We start from the raw sequence: 22137 nt of genomic DNA, 5'->3' as shown, positions 1-22137 counted from the left end.
GCATAGGGAGCGTGCACACATGCACATGCATCCGTGCACACACACCGACCCCTGTGGGCACACAAGCAGATGCAGCTGGAGCACAGAGCAGCTCGCTCAGTCCTGTGACACCCCATGTGCACCACAACGAGGAATGAGGGACTGGTGGTGGGGGGGGAGTGAAGGGAGGTGCAAGGTGCACGGAGTGAGCACCGCATGCAGCAGAAGATGGAAAACTCACTTCAGGCTCAAGATGGAGATTTGCTCCAAAATTTAGCTTTATAAAGCTCTGTTTCAAATCTCAAAAAGTAAGAACCAACAGAGAGGATTTATGCTGCAGCTGCACCTGCTTTTTAAATGTTACCACCATTTGACCTGCTGTAGCTGTGGTTGAAATAAATCACAACCAATCTGAAACACACTCATTTAAAAGCTAGAATATGGTAAATTTACCCTCTAAAACACACTAAACATCTATTAAAATACTAATGATTAATTTACAGCTGATCTAAATAAGCCATTATCCTTCAAGTCTCATTATCTCTGACATAATGTTTGATGTAATAATAATAATAATGGATTGGATTTTTCTGTGTTTCTTAAAGTGCTTACAATGTGTATCCATTCACTCCTCATTCAATCTTGGTGATGGTAGCTACTGATGTAGCTACAGCTTCTCTGGGGCAGACTGACAGAGGCGTGGCTGCCAGTACACGCCTACAGCCCCTCTGACCATCACCGGGGCATTCATATATGCATTCACACTGGAGGCACAGAGGCCCAAGGACACAGCAACAGAGGATGTAACCGCCGACCCTTTGATCATTGGCTGACCTGCTCAAGCACCTGAGCAACTCCTGCCCTAAAATTTCTGCAATCTATAAGATCTATGGATTTTTCCTTTTTTTGTCTGTATTTTTTCCTTATTTGTATTGCAAAAAATGCTTAAAATATACCAATCCATAAAACAACTAAATATTTCCACGCAGTGTCTGCAAAAAACTACCATTTACGTGGCAGCAATGATGTGAGAGAAAATGTCTTCCTCCTTTCCTCCATCTTTAAGATTAAGAGTCAACTGGAGCCAAACACAATCACTAGTGAACCAAATCATTAAACCAAGGGAATATTATGTAGGAATGTTAAATCTTTGCTTTTTGACAAATCAAACTAACATTCCTTAATTCACATCATTAAGACTGGTGACATCTGTTATACATCTACAAAGTTGTCAGACAGACTTGATCCAACCAAGTAAATTTGGGCTCATATTCTATTTTAGTAAGTCACATGGGGCAGGAAAAAGAAAAGCAATATAAAAGCTTCGTTTCTTGTAAAAATAATATTTTGGTTCGAATGTTCAGGATTTTAGGACTCTGAAACAAATGAATTAATCTTAATGACTTATTAAATTGAAAAATCTATGGATTTTGTTTCACTGAATTCAATCTGATTTAGTCACAGAAAGAGCTGAAACATTGCTTTTAATCTAAACTTCGGTTACATGTCACATATTGTATATATTGAGTGGAGAAAGTCAATTGAGAGTGGAAAAGCTGTATTGAAAAACAGCAGAAAAAAACCTGAAGAAAAACTGGAAATGTAAATTTACAGACAAGAGCAACTTGCAAGCGTCAACAAAGAAACTCTTGTTTTATGGAAAAGACCAGAAAGTTGAATTATGAAAACGAGGAAAAGAGTGGGAAAAAGATGAACAGAGCATCATGGGAGAACTTTTAGAAATCGGGGCTCACACAGGCATGAATGACGTGACTGCTTAAGAACGCAGCAGCTGTACGTCTAACATACAAGATCTCCGTTTCCTCACATCAGAAAAGTTTTTAAAAATGGTTGAAAAGGAAAGTATAGAACTGTGAGATCTTAAAAATGTGCAGGAGTTTAGTCATTCTGGACTCTTTATATTGGAAAAATTCCAGGTTGAAATTGGAAAACTGGGATTGCAATTGGAAAACTAGGATAAGCAATTTCAGAGTTTTAAATTTCCAAGTACAGAAACATTCTGCAGTCATTTGAAGACAAAGTTGCTTTTCAGCATTTGGAGTAATGCAAAGAGTTTGAATGCAACTCTTTATAGAGTTTCAGAATGATCAGAACCAAAACTTCAAATGTTCATCCACATTACCTGCAAGGTAATGCAGGGTAACAGTGGTGCAGGGTAACATTTTTAGCCCCACCACAAATGTGAATGTGAGTTTTTGTGAGGCCCTGCGGCAGACTGACCACCTGTCCAGGGTGTACCTTGCCTTCCCCCAAGAATATTTGGGACAGGCTCCAGCAACCTCACAACCTCTAAAAGGGTTTCAACAGATTCACAACATGTATGGATGGATGGAAAATGATAAACAAAGACCTATCCCAAACTCTAAAAGCAAAAAAGGGAAACATTTGGTCCCTCATGTATTGATCTCCTTAAGTAAATCAGAAAACATCTCACATCACAGAACTTCAACACTTTTCATGAAAGCAGACATGATGAGCTGAGGTTGGGATCTAGAGATGACAGCTTTTTAAAGTCATCTGTTCACCCACCTCCACTTCCAACAATCACACAACTGAAAATGGCGGGGAAAAAGTTTAAACACCCACAGGTGCACAAAACCCTGTGACAGGATTCTTCTTAGCAGTGAATAAATCACTCTGAAAGAAGATGACCAAGCCAACAGACTCCAAACAATGGGATTTTATTGATCCCAAAACAATCAAAAAGTGTACAACTGATTCTGGGAGAGTCTGTTGCCACCACTGCAACCAAGACTGCTCTCCCAACTGGGAAAAGTTCACCCCTTATACAGGTTTAGCCCCTCCCACAGGCCAATTAATTAAACAATTCCTTAAAACAAATCACTGGAAGAATTATTAGCCTAACTCCAAAATAGAGATATTTAACAGTAAAACAATAGTAACAATTGAAATGCAGAAATAGGTTTGAAACAAAATCAATTAGACACAAAGGGGAACAAAGCAAAAAAAAAAAAAAAACAATTCTGACATGTGAAGTCACTTCCTGTTTCCGGTGGATATGAATGCTGATGTGTGCATTGCTCTGGTTTGGCTGGTGGAGGAAAACTTGGATGGTGAGTGAAATTCTGTTTAAAACCAAGTGTGCACCCTTAGAATTAAACACAATATGAAATGTGAAGGATTTGTTTGCCTGGGTGTGTGCATGTGTCCAAAAAACTATAAACTGCTACTGGGCTGGGAGAAAAAGAGACAAAAACAAGCAGTTTAGGTCGGTGTTCAGGCGCTTTCCTGCAACCTGTGACGCTACTTCGTCACACCCTGACTCATGGCTCCTTTTTTCCATCTCAGTTCTGCTTTTTTAAAAAGGGTTCCAATTTGTCAAGTGTTTGCCAAATCCAGTCTCATGAGCCTCATTGTTAGTGGAGAAACCTCCAGATTGAGGACAGTATCTAGAGCCAGGTCAGTTCACCAGACAATACTCACATGGCTTTCCACATATAGTTAGTCCCCAAGTCAAATGGTCCAAGTTAACAACAGAAATAAACACTTTTGTTAGCTCAGCTGATAAGGATGACAGGAGAACAGTCTTTTGATTAACAGTTCATTGTCAAAAATTCATTACAACTTTAAACTATTTGTGCTTCGAAAACCTTCAGGTATTTTATTTCCACCCTATTTTTTGGAGACCTGTTTTTTGTGACGTTGCAAATATTGTTGCAACACATATTTTTAAAAAGCCTCATTTAGTCACGATCATGTACATCTTTTACAGTAACTTGGTCATCATCACTGCTCTACTAAGCTCCATGATGAGCTCGATCTGGTGCATTTGAGCTGTGTGACATGGAACAATGTAGCACAGTCAACCCTAAGTTTTGCTTTTAAGAAACACAGTCATAATTTCAGGGGAATGTGTTAAAAAATATTCACTGATGTGAAAAGTAAAAAAAAAAGAAATGAAACATAGCAGAAAAAGCTATACTTACATTTTCATGAGTGTAAAATTGCTTGTTATAATGACAATATCTGCACTCAGCGCCAAACTTGATGATGCAAAGTGCTGGGAATGGAACAAATATGGATTTCTAAAAAGTTCACAAGCCTGGAGTTTCACCAAAACCCCCATTAATTTTTCCTTAAATCATTCATTAAAACGATCCCTTTAATGAGTGTTTTGGTTGTAAGCTTTGATAGTTTTACATGAAGCCAAGCTTTTTTTTTCTTTTACTGGAATTTGTCTTGGTAGGTGGTAGAGTGAGTACAAGCTCACAGTAGGAAATTTTCTCAAATGTGGAAAAAAAATACAGATTTTTAAAAGCCAAAGCTTTTACACTTTTACACTTACAAAACAAACATGAATGAAAGGATTTAACACACTCTTTTCTTTACAAAAACCCTTAAGAATTATAACATCTGACCACAATAAATCGTTCACCTCAGATAAAAAGTAATAAGTAATAATTAAAAGCTACTGATAAGTTTTCCAGGGGGGGAAAAAACATGATTTGGCTCGGAGTCAGACGGCGTTTCATATCCGAACCAGCAGCTGTTTTGTACAAATCAGAGAACTTGCGCTGAACTCCCTGCCCTCAGTTTCTGAGTCTTCAGGAAATATTTCATTTTTAAGCAGAATTCCGAAGAGGAATTTCCTTTTTGAGGAATGACAAGAAGAAAAAAAAATTCTTTTAACTCCTGACTAAATTAGCCTACAGAATATTAATAAATGACTTATTGGAATGAAGTCTGGCGGTTATAAATGTAAAAGCTGATTCCTAGCATCCCTCTGGAAATCCACTCTCCTGACTTTTTTCTTTTTTTTTTAATGATTGTCTTACAATTTTATAGTAGGCTCTGCTCGGAGCAACGTCAGTCGTTCTTGAGCAGTACTTGATATGAACAGAATTAGGTGAAATGTACGGGGTAAGGAATAAGTCAAAAAGAAACATATACAGTAAGACAAAGTGGTGCACCAATACTCTGTGCACAAAAAAGTGCATGTCTGTCAATATTGTTTGATATTAAGAGGATAACAAAACCAAAAACGCTAAGCTAACTGTTAGAAATGCTTCAATTTTGCTGGCATTTCAAAATGACAAGTCATGCAAGGATTGACATCTCACACAAACAAAGATAATAAAAGAACCAAAGAAATTTTACAGTTATTTAAAGTTGGAAAAGCTTTTTTTTAACCTTCATCTAAACTGGGGAGGGTTCATTCGTTTTCAAGGACACCTGTTTGCATTCACACGTGTCTGTGAGCTGTGGGGCTGCTGGGCCTCTGTCCCATCCAGGTTTGATCTTGTCAGAAGTGGAACGTAACATCCACATTTTGAACCACAAGGATCAACTGCCCTATTTTTTGCACTTATTCCTGTTTGGAATGTCTGCCACGTAAGTTGGGTTAATGTTTGTATTGGTTTTGGATCTAGGTGGTTTTCTGGCACTCGCTTTATCCTGTCTGCTGATGAGTTCCAGGTGTTTTGAGTCATCAAGACACCTGAGGTTCATTTTCTCATCAGTTTATTTTGTTTTCCATGCTTGATGTCTTCCTGCCTCATTGGCAGCCTCATTGTGTTTGTTTCTCTTGCCTATTTTCTGGTGTTGAGCCAACATTTGATGTGTCATCAATCCTCCACCACGCTTTTCTGGCACACTGAGTCTGTTTATGTGATATTCCTGTCTTTAGTTTCTCCATACCTGTTACTGTTATCTTTATATAAGTATAATAAAATATCAAATTTAGCAACACATGTTTGCACTGCTGCCATGCATGGTGCAAACCAGACCACCAGGAGCATTGTAGGGTTCAGGGTCTTGTCCAAGGACACTTTGACACATGGGCTGGCTAGGTGGGAACCAAACTTTTGGCCTTCTGATCAGAAGGTGATCGTTCTTCCTCTGCACCACGGCTTTTACATATAAATATTGCATTGTCTCCATTTAAGCAGCTCAAATAAAGCCTTTCAAGTGGAATGATACATGATTTGTATGCATGGATTATTAATCTGGATCCCAGCCTCATTGTTGGAATCTGTCAAATTTTTTAAAAAACTAGAAGCGAAAAGGTCCTGGTTTAAATCTAGGTAGGAACCTGGAGTTTGCATGTTCTCCTCATGCATGCATGGGTTTTCTCCTGGCACACTCCCACAGTCCAAAAACATGCTTTAATTGGTGACTCTAAATTGACTCTAGATGTGCGTGTGGTTGTGTGGTCCTGCAACAGACCGGCGTCCTGTTCAGGGTGTACCCTACCTTTTCCCCACAGCAGGCTCCAGCAGCCAAGTGACGGAATTCAGCGGCTTTTGAAGATAGGTAGATGTTTAAAAACCTTTAAATTACTGGTTACCCAACATTTTTTATTTCTGTGAAAGGGATTTCTCTCTAGATTTTTTATCTATGCACATATTTTTAATCATGTTTTCAACAAAACCTTGTCTTATTCACAAATTCAAATCTAAGAAGCTTCTTTTGTGTTTGCAACTTGTGCATTCAAATCGTCTAAATGGCAGCTGAGTCCTCAAGGACATCCCATGGATCACATGACCAGGCTGAACAGAGTAAGTGCTGCAGAGTTTGACAGAGAGAACTGAGGCTCACAACCTGATGCTCACACATCTGTCAGCGTGTGTTTCCCCGTGGACTCATTATCATCAAACACTTTTCACTAGTGGGGATCAGAAGTTACTTTTTTGAATTCTCCTTTATAGTGATCTCATTAGTGAATCCATTTAGTCAAAGGGCCATTCCAGGTTTAAGCACCACGATGTGACAGTTTCCCCTTTTTCACTTTAACACACCAAATACCATAATGAATGCCTCAATGCATTCATTATGGTGGGAAAAACTGAATATATTTCAAGTAAAGTAAGTCAAAATTCTTTTCATGTGAAATTCTAACTGATAACTGGGTGCCGTGTTGTAGACTTGCTCCAAATGCATGTTCTTCGTGTTTATGCACGAGTCTTCTCTGTGGACCTAAATCTCCAAATCCCAGATTGTTGAAAGGAGGCCAGTGTCCTTTTTTTCGATCGGCATAGTCCAAAGAAAAAAAAAACAGTTCTGTGAAACAGAGAGTTTTTGTCATGAAGGAAGAAATAATCATAGACTTTTAAAGGGAATTTAAATGAGATTAAATGTTTTCTCCATGCTCTGATTTAAGAAAACTTAGATCAAAAATTAGCCATACCATGTGTGGTTTTAAAATAATATATATATATAAATTTGCTTTATTGATACCATTGAAAAAAGCAAAAAAGACCTGAGGGTCAGATTTGGCCAAAGGACCATCTGACACAAATTCTCCAAATTGTGTGAATTAACTTTAAAAAGCCAGATAAAATCTCATAAGGTGGAAAAATTGATAATCTGTTTTTTCTTTTTCCTTTTTTTCTTTGGTGCCTTTGTTCGCCTTTGCAGTGGACTTTGTCGTTATATTTACGAGTTACTTTCAATTTTAAGGTACGCTTTTATGTGACATAAAAAAGAAACATTTTCTGGAAAGGAGCTCATCCTGTAAACCTGCACATCTGTACTTATATATGTATAGATGCAGACTTTTATCAACAAAAGCCCTAGATCATGCTTTTTCACCCATAATTTGAAATGTTATTCAGTTGTCAATTGATAAATCAAATTGCAACTTGATCATGAATTTAGAAAATGCATGATGCAATTTAAAATTCATTATGAAAAATCACAATTCGATCATACATATTTTAGTTAAATTAAAAACTACCACATGTTTGAAGGAACAATATTTTTTCAAATATACGTCATGCTTCTAAGCCTTAAGATAAGGTGTGTTTGCAAAGTAGTCCTCTCTACGGTGGCCCAGAAGGGTCATGACACTACACATTAACTTACCACACAACAGTGTTAACTCACAACACAATAACTTACCTCACAACACATTAACTCACAACACTGTTGTGTGGTAAGTTAATGTGTTGTGTTGTGACCCTTCTGGGCCACTGTACATCTCAGAGTTAAAGCTATTACATTTATTACATTTATTACACCTACATTTATTCAAATTGTATTTTTACAGAATTGCGAGAAATAGACACATCCAATGAAAATAATGAATCCAGTTTATAACAGCTAAATATTTAGGTGTACAAAACTTGAAAAAAGGCTAAATGAATACAGAAGCTTTATGTCATTGCTGGATCCTCTCCACTTTTTTGTTCGATAAGAAAATAAAAAAACAAATCTGCAGCAAACGTTCAAAACGGTTTCGATTTCATAAAAAGTACAGAAACTGTACATTTCTTTTAATGAGAGAATCCCCTGCAGTGCGCCCGGATACTTATTATCCCAGAGAAAGTTTTTGCACTTTTTTTTTGTGTCGAATTTATTTTCTTTACCTGTTTTGTCCAGCATCCCTCCCCAGAAAACCCCCACATCAGACAGTTTCTCAGCAGTAATGATTCCTGTCTGCTTAGCAGCCAGACACTTTTCCTGCCTCTCATTCCATTTCAGAGCACGTGTGATGCACTTTTGTTGCTCCTTGTCTTTGCGGGAGTACATGTCTTCCATGTGTCAAAGATGAGTGTAATCATTGTCTCCATTATCTGTACACATCAGGACGAGCATAGAGGGAACATGCAGACAAACACCCACGGAGAAGTGGACGTGCTGCTCTTTTTGTGGTGAAATATAGTGCAGAATTAATTGCAAGAAAATGCCCACACAGTGTCTGGGTCTCAGCAGGGCATTTCACATCCTTTTCCTGTGGTTTTGCATCACAGAGGCACAGTCCATGCAGATTTCTGTCCTAATTAAACCCTCACACTGCCCACCACTGTTTGTTTAGGCTGGTAAGTGCAGCTGAAGCTTATTCTTTTATATACAGAGATAAAACATCTACGAAGGAAGGAAAAAAAAATTAAAATGAGGAGATTGATGCCAGCATGTGTTGGCATGTGTCAGATGGCAGTGCCACACAGAAACAGAGTGAAAATATCAGAAAAGGTCATCGATTTGGCGCTCATTTTCATATTCACAAAGTAACATTTAATTCTGGATATGTGCAGATGAAAGTTAATTTCGGAGGGGGGGGGAGGGGGGGGGGAGTCCTGCTGCTCCCTGGGAAGGATCCCGGCAGAGAGAGTTTGCCTTCAGACTACAAATGAAAAGCACCTGATGCTCATTGTGGTACGAGAACAGACACGGCAGTCAGTTCCTAAAAGCACCACTTTGGCGAGGTAAACATTGCAATAGATAAATAAATAAACACACAACCCAGGCTTGATATTAATCCAAATCCTCCTTGTCAAGTGCCACAGCAGAGAGCGCTCATTGAAGCGGAGAGTCAGCCCTCAGAGGAAATGGAATGCATCGGGGGCACTGCAGCTGAAAATGACAACCAGCCAGTTCAGCGATGCCTCTGATGATCAGGCATATCAATGAGCTGAAAGGACGAGTCTGGGAGAGGTGCACAAATGTAGGCCAATCTGCAGCAGATGAACAAGAGTGTGACTTAGAGCCTGATGAGGAGCCATCTCGTGTCAAGACGTTATGATGAGATTATTATGCAGAGCGGCTCTGAGGAGCGGCGCACGACAACACTGGAAAAACAGACAAAGGCTATGTTTTGAAAGTTATAGGAGAAAATAAATGCATTCCTGACAGAAAGTGACATTTCAGGGACTAGGTAATGCACACAACAACAACATAAACAACACAGAGCTGCAACCAGTTCGACAAAAACTGGGCTTTTATTTTGTTTGCATTTAGATTTGTGTTTTTTCTAATTCTAAATCTAGGAACAAATGTATGGGATTTATTTTACTGTATTCTAATATGCAAAGCCCACTTACATTGAAACTTCTGTGTCAATAGTGATGCATAAGGTTATTCCCTATTTCTCTACCACAACTGTGAACTTCCGTGGAGCTGATAGGAGAATATTTGGAGAACTGTTAAAACTGCATTTATTCAGGTTTTGTGAGTCTGCTTTTTCTGGGATTTCTGACTTCTCTGTGTTTGTGATGCTACTTAAACAACAGTTGCAAATATGAAGCGGGGACATGAAATTGCAATTATCTTAGACAGCATCCATCCATTTTCTAAATCTCTTTCAAGGTCCCAGGGATGCTGGAGCCTATCCCAGCTACTGTTAAGCAAAGGCGGGGTACACACCTGGACAGGTTGCCAATCTCACATTCACACCTAGAAAAAAAGGTGTAAAACTTGTAAAATACACAGAAAGGACCCAGCTAAAATAGCATTTTCGATTGCCACTCAATGTTTCAAAATCACTATTTTTTCTTTTAATTAGTGTTGTTGCCTGGACAACAAAAATAAATGCTGTGCATCTCTCTTGTCTCTTTATCATTTTACCTCCAGCTGAAAAAGCAGAGATGTACTGGGGAATCTGTTCACAGTCAATAAAAAGCCAGGCAGAGGTCACCAATATGGAGGGAAGTACTGAACAAAGCAAGTCTTAAACCACACTGTAAGAGTAAGAGACATGCAACAGTCCTGACACCACAACAAAACCGCACCAAAGTCTAGAAGACACAATAAAGCTTCAAAATTGAAAAAAAAAATCATTCAAATTTGAGGGAAGTTTGAAGAAAAAAAGTTTGGATCTCCCAGCCTTTACATCCAAACCTTTATTTCCAGTAGTTTGTGCCCTCACTCACTTTTGTGATTCACTTTTATAAACACACAATGACAGGTCTGAAGATTGAAGTAGGAAAAACAAACAACAAAAACAGCTCTCATCACAGACTGCATTACAAAAAACATCACAATTTTTCTTGCAGATTTACTTCTTTCTCCTCGCTTACTTGGTCCTGAGAGCCACTGGCAGTGCTGGAGCTGGTCCCAGCTTCAGGGTCAGAGGTCGATAATAAAAACTTACACTTACTCAGCCACATTAACTTGATTGACTTCATGACAAAAAAAAAGCCAACCTAATTTACCATCCTATATATTTACTTTGGAGTAGATTTGTGATGAGGCACCATTCTGACAGTGAGCTGCATCTGGCACTTTTTCACCCAGTTGTTCAGAGACTAGGAAAAATAATATATACAGTGAAACATTTTAGAAACATTTAAACATTTTAGGATGCTTCACAAAACTAATGCATGTGGGGCTTTTGGAACAGTTAGACGTTTCGACATAGTCTTTCACTGTTTAAATAAAAACCTTTTTTAAATAATTTATTCTTAACAAAATAACTTTTTGTCAAATTTTACTGTGTTATTTGGTAATGCAAAAATGTACAATAATTATATGTCATCACGTCCAAGACTAATACATGAAAGTTTAGTTTTTATAGTTCCATTTAATCCATTGTTTAATGTTTAATCCATTTGATCTCATTCTTACTAAGCAACAATGTGTTGTCCACAAAACCAGTTTGTTCATTACTCTTTTATTTTGAAATGTCACATGTAGGCAGAGCAGTTCAAGCTCCCATTGTTTTAAATGCATTTTAACTGTGCATAAAATAAAAGTTCTTAAACTAAGAAATAACTAAAACAAAAGTTTAGTTGTTTTTTCATTCCTCTATGGATGTTAGTGATGAAATATTTTTCAAAATAAGTGCTTTAAAAGCAACATATTGAAGTCTCTAAAATTAACTTAATGCTTTTATTTTTCTTTTAGATTCGTCAACAACCAGTTTATGTCAAGTAACATCTCAAATGAAAAATATGAATTTAAAGTTTATACTTTTTAGATTTTTTTTTTTTGACTTGAGCATTTTTATTTTCATCCAAGAGCATCTATGGATGTTGTGTGAGTTGTGATGCTGTTCTCTGATTTTTACAAACTGCAGCATGGCCTGCTGAAAGTGGCAGCTGAGCTCTGAAGCATCATCCACAACTGCTCACTAGAGGGCGTCACATACATAGTCTGGGAAGACATTCCACAGTGGGGTAACAGAATGTTTTTAGTAAAATAAAGTCATGTTTACTAAAACGTGATTTTTGATTTTTTTTTATTTTGTTTCCAAAACAAATGATTAAAATATAATCTGGCAACGTAGATTCCAGCCTTTTAAAGTTGCTTTTAGGGGCTTTAACAAACAAAACTAAAACGACCAATCAGAAGTCCAAATTGCAAAATAAGTTTATTTCGTATAAAGAACTACAAAAATCCTACTAAACAAGTTTTTAGTCTGCATGACACAAATCTGAAAAGGAAATACATTGTTTGAAACACAACCTGGTCATAGTGAGCTGTAATCTCCACAAAGGTAGCTCTTCTCCTACATTTGAAGTGCTCCCTCTGTCTGTAAGAGGAGGCACTGATATCCTGAGATTTGCTTTCTTAAATTTGCAAGAATATTTGTTACCAAGTTCATTCTTCACTTTGTATTTGTTTTCCACACATCCTCCCACATGGGAAAACTCCAAACGGCCTCTTGTTTACACATGATTTTGGAGCTGCAAAAGCAGAGGCTAACACTGCATAGATGATTAATTCACACCATCAGAAACATGGAGGAAGTTTTATTTCAGGGCTCCCAAGGTGACAGACTCCTTCCCTTCAGATGGGAACGGCAGCGAGGAGCGCTTTGCAGTGGCATAGGAGGTGTAAGGAGGGGCGGAGGAGTTGGTGGACGTTAAACGAGGTAAGGTGGACGTGGAGGAGGGGACAGCCTGGGTTTGTCTCTCGGAAGAACAGTAGGCGGGAGATGAAGACTTCCCCTTGTTTTGCAGACTGCTGCTGCTACAGTTCTGCAGAGGTGAGCTGGAGGTTTTGGAACCGTGTGTCAAAGACAGCGTTGAGGAGTTGGAAAGAGGGGAGGTCCTCATGCCATAAGTCAGAATGCCTGTACTCATCAGAAACTCCCTGGAGCCGTAAGCTGGGGGCGTTGGTCCGCGGGAGCCTGGAGGCCCAGCGTTGTCTGGCGCCAGACTCCTCTTGCTGGGGATGTCGTAAATCCCTACGTCGGCGCAGTAGTGCGCCTGGGATCTGGCTTGGAGATGGAGCATCCTTTCTCGCTCCTCCAGCTCCCGCCTCTCGTTGATGGATGCCATGATGGTTTTGGAAAAGTTGTCATAGCGTGCAGCCGCGGACTTCGGTAAAGTCGTGTCTTGTGAAACCATATCCCGAAGGCTGTCTCTAAGACTTTGGGTAGACATATCTCTCATTGCCACCCCAGGGGGGGGCACATCCCGGGATGCAATGCTCTGGGATTTGAGGTCTCTGGTGATCAGCCCTTGAAAGCCAGGTGAAGGTTCTCTTTGCATATAACCTTGGAGGGATGGTGACGGGTCCCTTGAAGTGAGACCCTTTAAAGATGGCGAGGAATCTCGAGGCTGTGGTGATTGTCTGGTGACACCCATGAACACGGGGCTGTAGGAATGTGGGGGTGGACACTGCACAGACCCATCTGAGCCCAACATCATGAAGTGAGAGTGGTAGTTCACTGAGGGGGCTCCTCTTTGGGACATGAGCTGAGGTTCTGTTGGGTTGATAAAGTTATTAAATGGAGGGCTGTCGTTGCTGCTTTGATTGGCCAGAACCGTGGAAGACGTGAAGATTCCTCTGGGGGGGCTGGACCTCCAGCCATCAGATTGCATGGCAGGCAGCTGGGATTTGCTGCCATACCGACAGCTGTGTTTGAGGGCGAGGGAACGGGAGTTGAGCGGTAGTGAGCTGTAAACCGTGTTAGGCTGGAGGGGAGGCTGGACGCTCACACTGCCCTGATGGATCCCTCTTACAGGGCTTTCTCTGAACCCAGAGCAGAGGTCAGGACCTTTTATGTTCGCTTGCTGCTCTGATGCCTTCAGCAACTGAGAAAAACACAAAATAGAGGATAATAGCATCTTTCGTGCACATCAAACCCTCATTTTTACATGTAGTGATTGAAAAAAGAAGGAAAACCTGCTGGTTACCTGCTCTGGAGGAATGGGTGATGACCCTCTGGATATGGCCTCCAAGACCGGCCGCAGCTGTGGCACAGTGGGAATAGACACGGGAATGACGGATTTAGAGTGATGTCCCACATCTGAAAAAGAGGTCATCTTGTGATTAACTGCAGGCATCTGCAAACACGGAAAAATCTGCAAACTGTGCTTAGAAGCGACAACAAAGAAAAGATTTGTGCATTCCAGACTGTGCAAATACAATATAAGGAGATGTACATTTCTCGTAAAAATGTCAGACTTTCTAAAGCTTTAATCAGACTGTCAATCTAAGACAGAAAAGTCATTGCTAGCAGTGACTGTCGTACCATCTGCAGCTGCGTGGCTTTTCAGCAGACCCCGGTCTGGTTTAGGAGGCAGAGGCGGAGGATTTTTCATCTGTTTGATGTCTGACAGCTCGACAGCTCCAGCTGAGGGTCGCTGGCACGATAAAGAAGAAAACACAAGAGACACGAGTGACACATTTCACATCTCTTTGTCAACTGAGGTCACCGTCCTAAAAATGAAATGCAGAAGCTGCATACTTTATTTTCAAGAGCTAAAGTGTGCAGCCCGTTGTCCCCGACTTTCATGGGCATCTGCTGGTCGAGCTCCGGCCTCAGGAACGGAGGCTGAACGTGGACAATTTTTTTCTTGCAGGGTCTCGCCATGTATCTGGATTTGCAGGACAGAAAAGTCTGAGTCAGAAATTTGGCTGCAATGCCAAAGATTAAGCAGCAGTAAAATAAAGACAAATAAGTTTCTCACTTTGGAGAAATTGGGCTGCAAACCAGATACTCCATGTTGTTACAACAACCCTGTGTAAAAGGGTTTACTCCTCCTTGAAACTTGCCAGTTACCTGTAGAAGCATGCAGAAACACGCTGAAATTCTGAACATCTAGAAAATATTCAAAAACTTTGGTGGAATTTGGTCAATCACTTGTTCATTGGTGGTGCGACCTCTTGACACTAAGTACAAGTGGAATCCAGTCAGACCCAGAACAGGGAGGAGAAACAAGCCTGATATGCTGATCACTACCACACTTAAGATAATGGAAGATAAGGAAAGTTGTCTTCATGTTAGAATACTTAATCTGCAATTTGAAGTAAAATGTGAAGTCTAACGTCAAGGATACGTGACAGTGAAATGCAGCTTCCACAAATCATTCATGTGGTGCAGGACGTAAATGAGGCCAAAGGTGAAAACAGCCACCATGTGAAAGGTAAGCGACAGCAGAAACAGAAAAAAGTAGCGGTAGTTTCGTCTCCCGATGCAGTTGTTCACCCAGGGACAGTGATGGTCAAAGTCCTGGAAAGAAGCAGAAAAGGCAATTCAATTTCCCAAAATATAGAAGTGTGTTTTCAAATAGCCCATCAATGCAAACATCTGAGGCAAACAAAATAAAAGTCCTGCCTCCATCTATTGCATTGCTTTCCCAGCGCTCAGTCAGTCTCCTCACCTCCACACAGTGATCACAAACACTGCAATGCGAGCAGCGTGGAGGTCTGTAGAAATGGCACGACGCACACCACTTCATCCGCACTTGGACGCCCTTTATGTCCACGTTCTTGTACAGCGGAGCGCGGAACCCATCGTCCTTGTCTTCATCCTCGCTGGCTGCAAGGCGACACAGGATAGATGCTGAGAGGACAGAAAACTGAACTTTATCTGCAGGGAAAAAGTATGGCCACTTTGATTACTAACCCACGGGGAGAACACCAGCATCCATGAAGGTTGCCATGGTGAAGTTGGCGAGCACAAAAAGGAAAAGGATGGCACAGCATGGCGGCACAGCGGGGCAGATCGTCGCGGCCAGCCACGGGCATCTGAACACATACGGGAGAAAAAGAGGAGAAACGATTCCGTTTCTGGCTCACAAAAAGAATTCCTGACATAACTACAGTTATGGAGCCAAACAAGAATCAATCCCTTTTAGGATTGTGCAAATCAAGGCTAAAGTAAAGGTTTTAAGGGGTCATCGCCCTCCCTTTTGTTTCTGATGGGAACCGCGGATCACAAAAGTAATTGTCCACAGTGGGAGCTAAGCATGTATTAGCCTGTGTTCACCAGGATGAAAACAAGGGATTAAACAAAGAGGACTCTTGTGCAGCAATCTTTCTGCACCCTGCTGCGGAATAAGACACTCCATCTGCGTTAAACTGTAAGGTTTGAATGCTATTGTTCATCATAAATCAATACAACAGCTGTTTTTCATCAAGCCCTAGAAGTTAGTAAAAAACCTTAAACAGGACTGTGTAAAATGAGTGCAAAAGGTGGGTAAATGGTCTGTGACACAGAAAAGGGCTGTCTATGACTACACTGGGAGGTTTGATGAGGAGGAGACACAGTTGCTGGAAGCCTTAATAGGTTTTTAACTAGTTAATTGTTTGTGCCTTCAGATTGTAAATCCCTGGTCTTCTAATCCCACTTTAGCCAGTCAGTCTGTCACCAATCAGGTTGACGCCAATTAGCCTAAGAGCAAAAGGCAATTTGCACTTTAGCTTTGCTTTAGTAATGCCAAACAGTCACATAAGTAATGGAGACAAAGTCAAAAACAAACCAGCTAAACTTGATCTTTTCTTCTGAACGTAACTATCAAAGGATGCCGGCAAATGATCAAATCTAAGTACAATAATGTTGTGGTGAAACATTTTTCTAAATGCCTCATTTTTTCCATGATTGTACCACCAGCGGTTCATATAAAATCATCAAAGCCCCTGGTCAACTCCATAACTGGGTGAAAAAGCTGAACAAAAAAGGCAACAAAATACACCCAGTTATTCCAGAGTGGGAGGTTTGACCATCACTAGTCCTTCAAACTGCCATGTCCCCTTAGATCCATTTTCTTAGCCCGTTATATCTCTTTTGGGGTTGCCGGAGTCTATCCCGGCTACTGTTGGGCGAAAGACGGTGTACACCCTGGAAAGGTCACCAGTCGGGCGCAGGGCGCCATGCCCCCATTTAACTGTAATTGTGATGCCTAATATTTACATTTGGGTTAATTATAACAATGTGGGGTCAAGTGTTTTTCAGAAAGGTCACTACGAATGTCGATCAATTTGGAGTGGTTTCTATCCTGGTGATCCACCCATCTAAAATATAATATAAAATGATTACGTTTAAACAAACAATTATCAATTAACATTTACAAATTACATTTACATCAAATCTAGCCCTTGAGGTGGAAAGAGTGTTTGTAACAAGAGTAACTTTTGACACACTTATTTCTTGGCATGCTTGTGTAACAAGCCACTTAGGGGCTACTTGGTGAACTGTTCTGGCTCCTATTTGTTTTTTAAACGTGGTTCAATTTGGAAGTGAAAGGTTTGACCCTTAAAAAGGGTCTTATTGGCCTCTGTGGAGGCAGAGAATGGCATAACTGTGTGTTTCTAGACTATGTGAATGAACTGAAGTACCAGAAAAAAAACAAGAACGTCTGTATAAACACGAACATGTCAACACGTGTAGTAAGTGACCTTCCACATGATAAAGCAGTTATACAGAATAACAGCTTGATCATGAAAAATATCTTTTTTTCTGCTCTCGGTCTGCTCATACATTCATGTGTGTGTGTGCTGAATTATAATAAATGGTTGAATCTCGGTGGTGTGAGATTAGAAAGAGGGGTAGTCTAATCAGGTTACAGTGGAGACAGACAGAAAAAGAAACACTGGATTAAGCCATCAGTCTTTAGTTAACCTATATACTGCACAGCAATTCAGTGAATGCTGCAGACGATGGCATCAGTCTTTAATGTTTCGCCCAAAAACCCCACAAAATCTCATTTTCAAACTAATTTGTTTGGTTTATTTAAGTTAATGAACATAAAACACTAAGTGAAAGTGAAAGCATTAACAGAATCCTTTATTGCGCTCCAACCATGAGGCTGCTTTTAGGTGGTGGGGGGGAAGGGTTCCCCACTACACTTCAGAGGAAGGACGGCTGATGCCATGCCAGCTGCAAACCCAGTAATCCCTAGATTATGAATTTTGGATTACAGGCCGTTTCTTTTAGTCCTGTGGATTGTGGGTTCATCCAAACTCAGGCAGGGTCCAGTCAAAGCCTGCCATGTATTCTGATAAACCAATTCACCCCTGACATCATCATACAGAGGCAAAAAAAAAGCTCTCTCAATGCAGATCCTCCAGCTTTTGAGGAAATGCTAAAGGAAATTAAAGATTTTTTTGTAAGATTAAAAAAAATAATAATTAAATAACGCATTTCCAAATTTTGTTTTTAACTTCTTCTCGTAGCTTTAGTCACTTTCCACTTGCACAAATCAAACCGGAATCTTTTTCCCCAAACTTCTATCCAGACTATCTAACCAGATTAGAGCAGGGATTCCTGCACACCAACGATCAGCTTCCATCATTTGTTTGAGACCATCTGCACCGCAGAGAGAGAAGGCTTTATTAAGGCAAGGCGGGCCCCGCCCGATGAAACAGCCCCGACCGAGCTCTAATAAATCACGCTGAACAGTAAGCTGTTCCGCAATCTGCACACTGCCCTCATCTTTACAGTGGGTCAGCAGCACGAAGCACCCGAGTCACGTCAGACAATCAGACAGAAAAGCTGGAAGTTCAGAACTCCTTTTGAGAAATATGGCACTACATTAAAGGGTATAAATGTCATCTATAGTCACTCCAGAACTAAAGGAGATTGCAAAAAAAAGTTTCATATGCATATTATTTCTGAAGCTTATCATCCAGTGATGCAAGAAAATTCAAATACAAGACATACATAGCAGAACTACATAGCCAAAGTCCAGAAATGATAAAAATATAAAGTTAAAATCTCATTTTAACTATAGATTTTTTTTTATCTCAAATGTGTAGTTTCTCAGTTAATTCTGTTGCAATATAAGAAGCTTGAAGTAATAATTCTCATGCACTGCAGCCTTTCTCTGGACATTTTAATTCGCTCAGGGGTTTTGTAGTTCTTTGTGGGCCCAGCTTTGACCATTAGCTAATGAGGGTTTTAAAGTTATATTAGTTGTTAGTCTGCTTTAGACGTACAACAAACTATAACAGGTATTAAGCCACATCTCAATGATGCAATTTGGAGATTTTCTATCCTGCTTTTTATTGTTTCAGCTCCACAAAACATCACAATTGTTTTTTTTTCCCTTTAGGGGGTCAAACATGAAAGCTTGTCTTGAAGTTAGATGTTTGGGGAAACTTCTTTTCTTTTTTAAACTTGTTGTTGACCTTGATGAGTTTTACAATGCACCACGACGTTCACACTCCCAGAAACAAAAGCAGGAAATTGCCAACTGATGAATTTTATCAGGCAAAGGAAGACAAAGGAGCCCTCGTGAAATTTTAAGGTTGTTCTCTGGCTCCTAAATCCGCCTCGATTATCTAGAACTGCTGACACCAGTAATTACACGAATATTATCCCACGAACAAAAAAAAAAAAGAAAAAAAAAAGAAAGGCTTTTTATATTTGTGGAGCATGTAATTTTGCTGCAGGGTTTATTTCTAAAGGACTTGAAATAAGAACTGAAGGTTGGAAATATGCAAATGCAGACATTCAGAAGATGAATATTCACGTTGAGCTTTGGAGGAAAGTTCTAAAACTGCAGCATTTGGTGGACTTTTAATTTTAGCTGGAACAGAGCAGTAAAACAGTTCTGCAGTAAATGCTGATTATTGATACCTGACTTCATAGATCATGCTGTTCCTGGTTTCAAGTTTAGGCAGTTCTAGTGTACTTCAAAATTCTACATATAATTAACAAGACTAATTGTTGTTTATTACAGAAAACTATGTACTTATAACTAGTATTTGGTTTATCTATTTGATGAGAGGCAGAAAATCCAAGTTAAAGTGTTTATATTGTGACATAATGTCGTTAATCCGAGATATAAATGTAAAGTTTTACAAAAAAAGCCTAGCAGAATTAAATCAAACATTCATACAAAGCCATGCAAAAATGTAAAGAGAACATCTCAATATTTTAAAAGATTGAATGTGGTATTCAGCCTATTCATTTTAATAACATGTTTTGTGGTTAAACATGACATTCAGAATCATTCATCTATCGTAAATCTATCATGTCACCAGGCAATTATTTTCATTTTGTAGAACTTGGATACATCAGGAATGCTTATTTTTTTGCTCTTATAACGACCCACTTTCTAAATATCTGGATTCAAACCTGTTCAGCAGAAAAAATACTAAATAAAAACATGCATGAACTTCCTGTTTCTGCAAACAGCTGAAAGATCAGAGGTACCAGACTCAATTTTTCCAGATGGGGAAATCACATGGCATCAAGTGGAAGTTCTTAATCCGCATTCCCTCAATCTGGTGTCAGATTCCAGTGGAAACAGTGCACAACTGGGGAATACAGCAGAAAGTAGGACAGATACGGCTCCAGAGGTCGGAGGTCAGTAGACCAGCACAGTGGTGAAGAGGTGGGAGCTGTCACTCAGTGCATATCAGAGGGCATGTTTCCTCTTTGCCTTAACATGAAAGGCTTAAACATGTTGCATAGATGCTCTAACAGAGAGTCATTCTTTAAACTGGATTTTCTGGGACTGATAAAAAAATAGCAATCAATATTTTCAAATTGGGGAAAAAAAACTGCATCTTTACTAATTAAAGCATAATGATACTTTAAGCAACATTGTGCATTTTTCTTGCATTGACTGTTATTTTGTCAAACCTGACATAAAAAGTACATTAATTCCATTGATCTACTATAGAAAGTGAAATAAAAATCATTTCTGAAATCCTAAAAATGTTGAAACTTATTGAATATAAATGCTTTTAGGGGCTTCATTTTTTAGGCATCCAACTCTTTTGCCAATCTGTCCAAAAGTGAAGATTGAAGAATGCTACCAAAAACTTCTCCAAATCCTTTCTGGTGGTTTGTATTTATTTATTTTTGTTCTTGTTCTTTTACCTCATGTCCTGCTGCATTTATGATAGTATATTCCATATCTGCATGCAAATGTTGGTTATAAGGAGGCTTATCCACTAATGGGGTGCACTGACTGGCATTCATGGCCAACCAGGTAGAGTATTAGTCCCTTTCAACTGTTTCCAAGACGGCTTTCAAGATCAAGTCAGAGCAAGCCCAGCTTGACAAAACTACAAATAAGATTTAAAAAAAGTGGGACTCTGTTAGGCTGTCAGAGGGTAGTTGCAGCTTTTTGCGTTTTTGTTTTAAATCATTCATCTGAATGGAGTAGTACAGGGTGCATGAATGTCCACGGCCATGAGAAAACTGTTGCAAATTCAAACCAACGTCACCCACTTTTTTTTCTTTTCTTTTCTTTTTAAAGGACTCACGTGAAGACGAAGAAGAGGGAGGTTGCCCCGACCAGCAGGCAGGTGGCCGTGCACACCGGCAGGAAGGCGCTGGGTTTGAGCGCGTCGGCGCCGCTGGCGGGCATCCTGGCGATCAGAGCCTCATTGCGCAGGCGACCGCCGGGTTCCGTCGAACGAGGACGCGCGTGGCTCGTTGGTGGTGGAGGGGAAGAAGAAGCATTGTGGAAAACTGGAGAAAAACAGAGACGGTGGTCCCGTTGCGCACTCGGCCCCGCATCCCTCCACCCCACCCCCCTCGTAAGTCTGCGTGCAGATGCTGGCGTGACGTGGAGGAGGAGGCTGCTGCTGCTGCTGCTGCTGGTGCTGGTGCTGCTGCTGCTGCTGCTGCTGGAATCGTCTGAGCCTGTTCGATTTTTGACGCATTTCCCCAACCTTTTGAAGTCCTTCCCAGACTTTTCCCATTCCACTTTTTAATCTCCAAAAGTACCAAAAACACGAATTATTTCCTCATTTTGACATGTTTAAAAATGTATGCAACACGTGCATCTACTTCATAGTTGCATTTCTAAGGATAAAGAATCAAATCAAAACTTGCATGTAATAAACTTCTTGTTTAGTTTTATTTATTCATTGAAAAAGATGTCAATTTGGCTAAATAAATTAAAATGCGTCTCACAAACTTTGCTTTTCTTCTGTTAAATTAAGACCATAAATCCATATTAGCATTAAAAAAAAGAATTGATTGAATGAGTAAATATTTCACTGCTCTAGAGATTCCTCATGATCAACTACATCAAATCTTTGTTTGTTCAGATTCTGTGGAATGTGTGAAGCTTTCAAGACAAAGTTGTACCAGATTAATTCCCAAAATAAAAGAAAATTTTGATTCTCAAGTTAATGTTTATAATATTTTTTTGGTTTACTTTATTTCCTTGAAATGTGATTTTTTTTAAGTGTTTGGATGTTGGAAAAGAACATTTGATAACAATATGACGAGATGCTTAGAAGCAATAATGGGTTGGGCTC

General features: G+C 39.8%; 1 protein-coding gene across 1 annotated transcript; it reads right to left on the bottom strand.

Moving 5' to 3' along the window:
* Positions 1 to 12030: 12030 nt before the first annotated feature.
* On the bottom strand, positions 12031 to 21346 carry LOC101157234 (probable palmitoyltransferase ZDHHC8). Its single transcript, XM_011481787.2, has 10 exons — positions 21133 to 21346; positions 15539 to 15660; positions 15294 to 15451; positions 14970 to 15142; positions 14774 to 14876; positions 14601 to 14692; positions 14378 to 14507; positions 14162 to 14273; positions 13824 to 13936; positions 12031 to 13721 (listed from the first exon to the last, which is right to left on the bottom strand). Exons 1-10 carry the CDS (start codon positions 21234 to 21236, stop codon positions 12432 to 12434), a joined length of 2397 nt encoding a protein of 798 aa, XP_011480089.1. The 5' UTR covers positions 21237 to 21346; the 3' UTR covers positions 12031 to 12431.
* Positions 21347 to 22137: the final 791 nt, after the last annotated feature.

The sequence above is a fragment of the Oryzias latipes genome, chromosome 12 (assembly GCF_002234675.1).
Source record: "Oryzias latipes chromosome 12, ASM223467v1".
Taxonomy (NCBI): domain Eukaryota; kingdom Metazoa; phylum Chordata; class Actinopteri; order Beloniformes; family Adrianichthyidae; genus Oryzias; species Oryzias latipes.
This window is presented reverse-complemented; position numbering and strand designations above follow the sequence as displayed.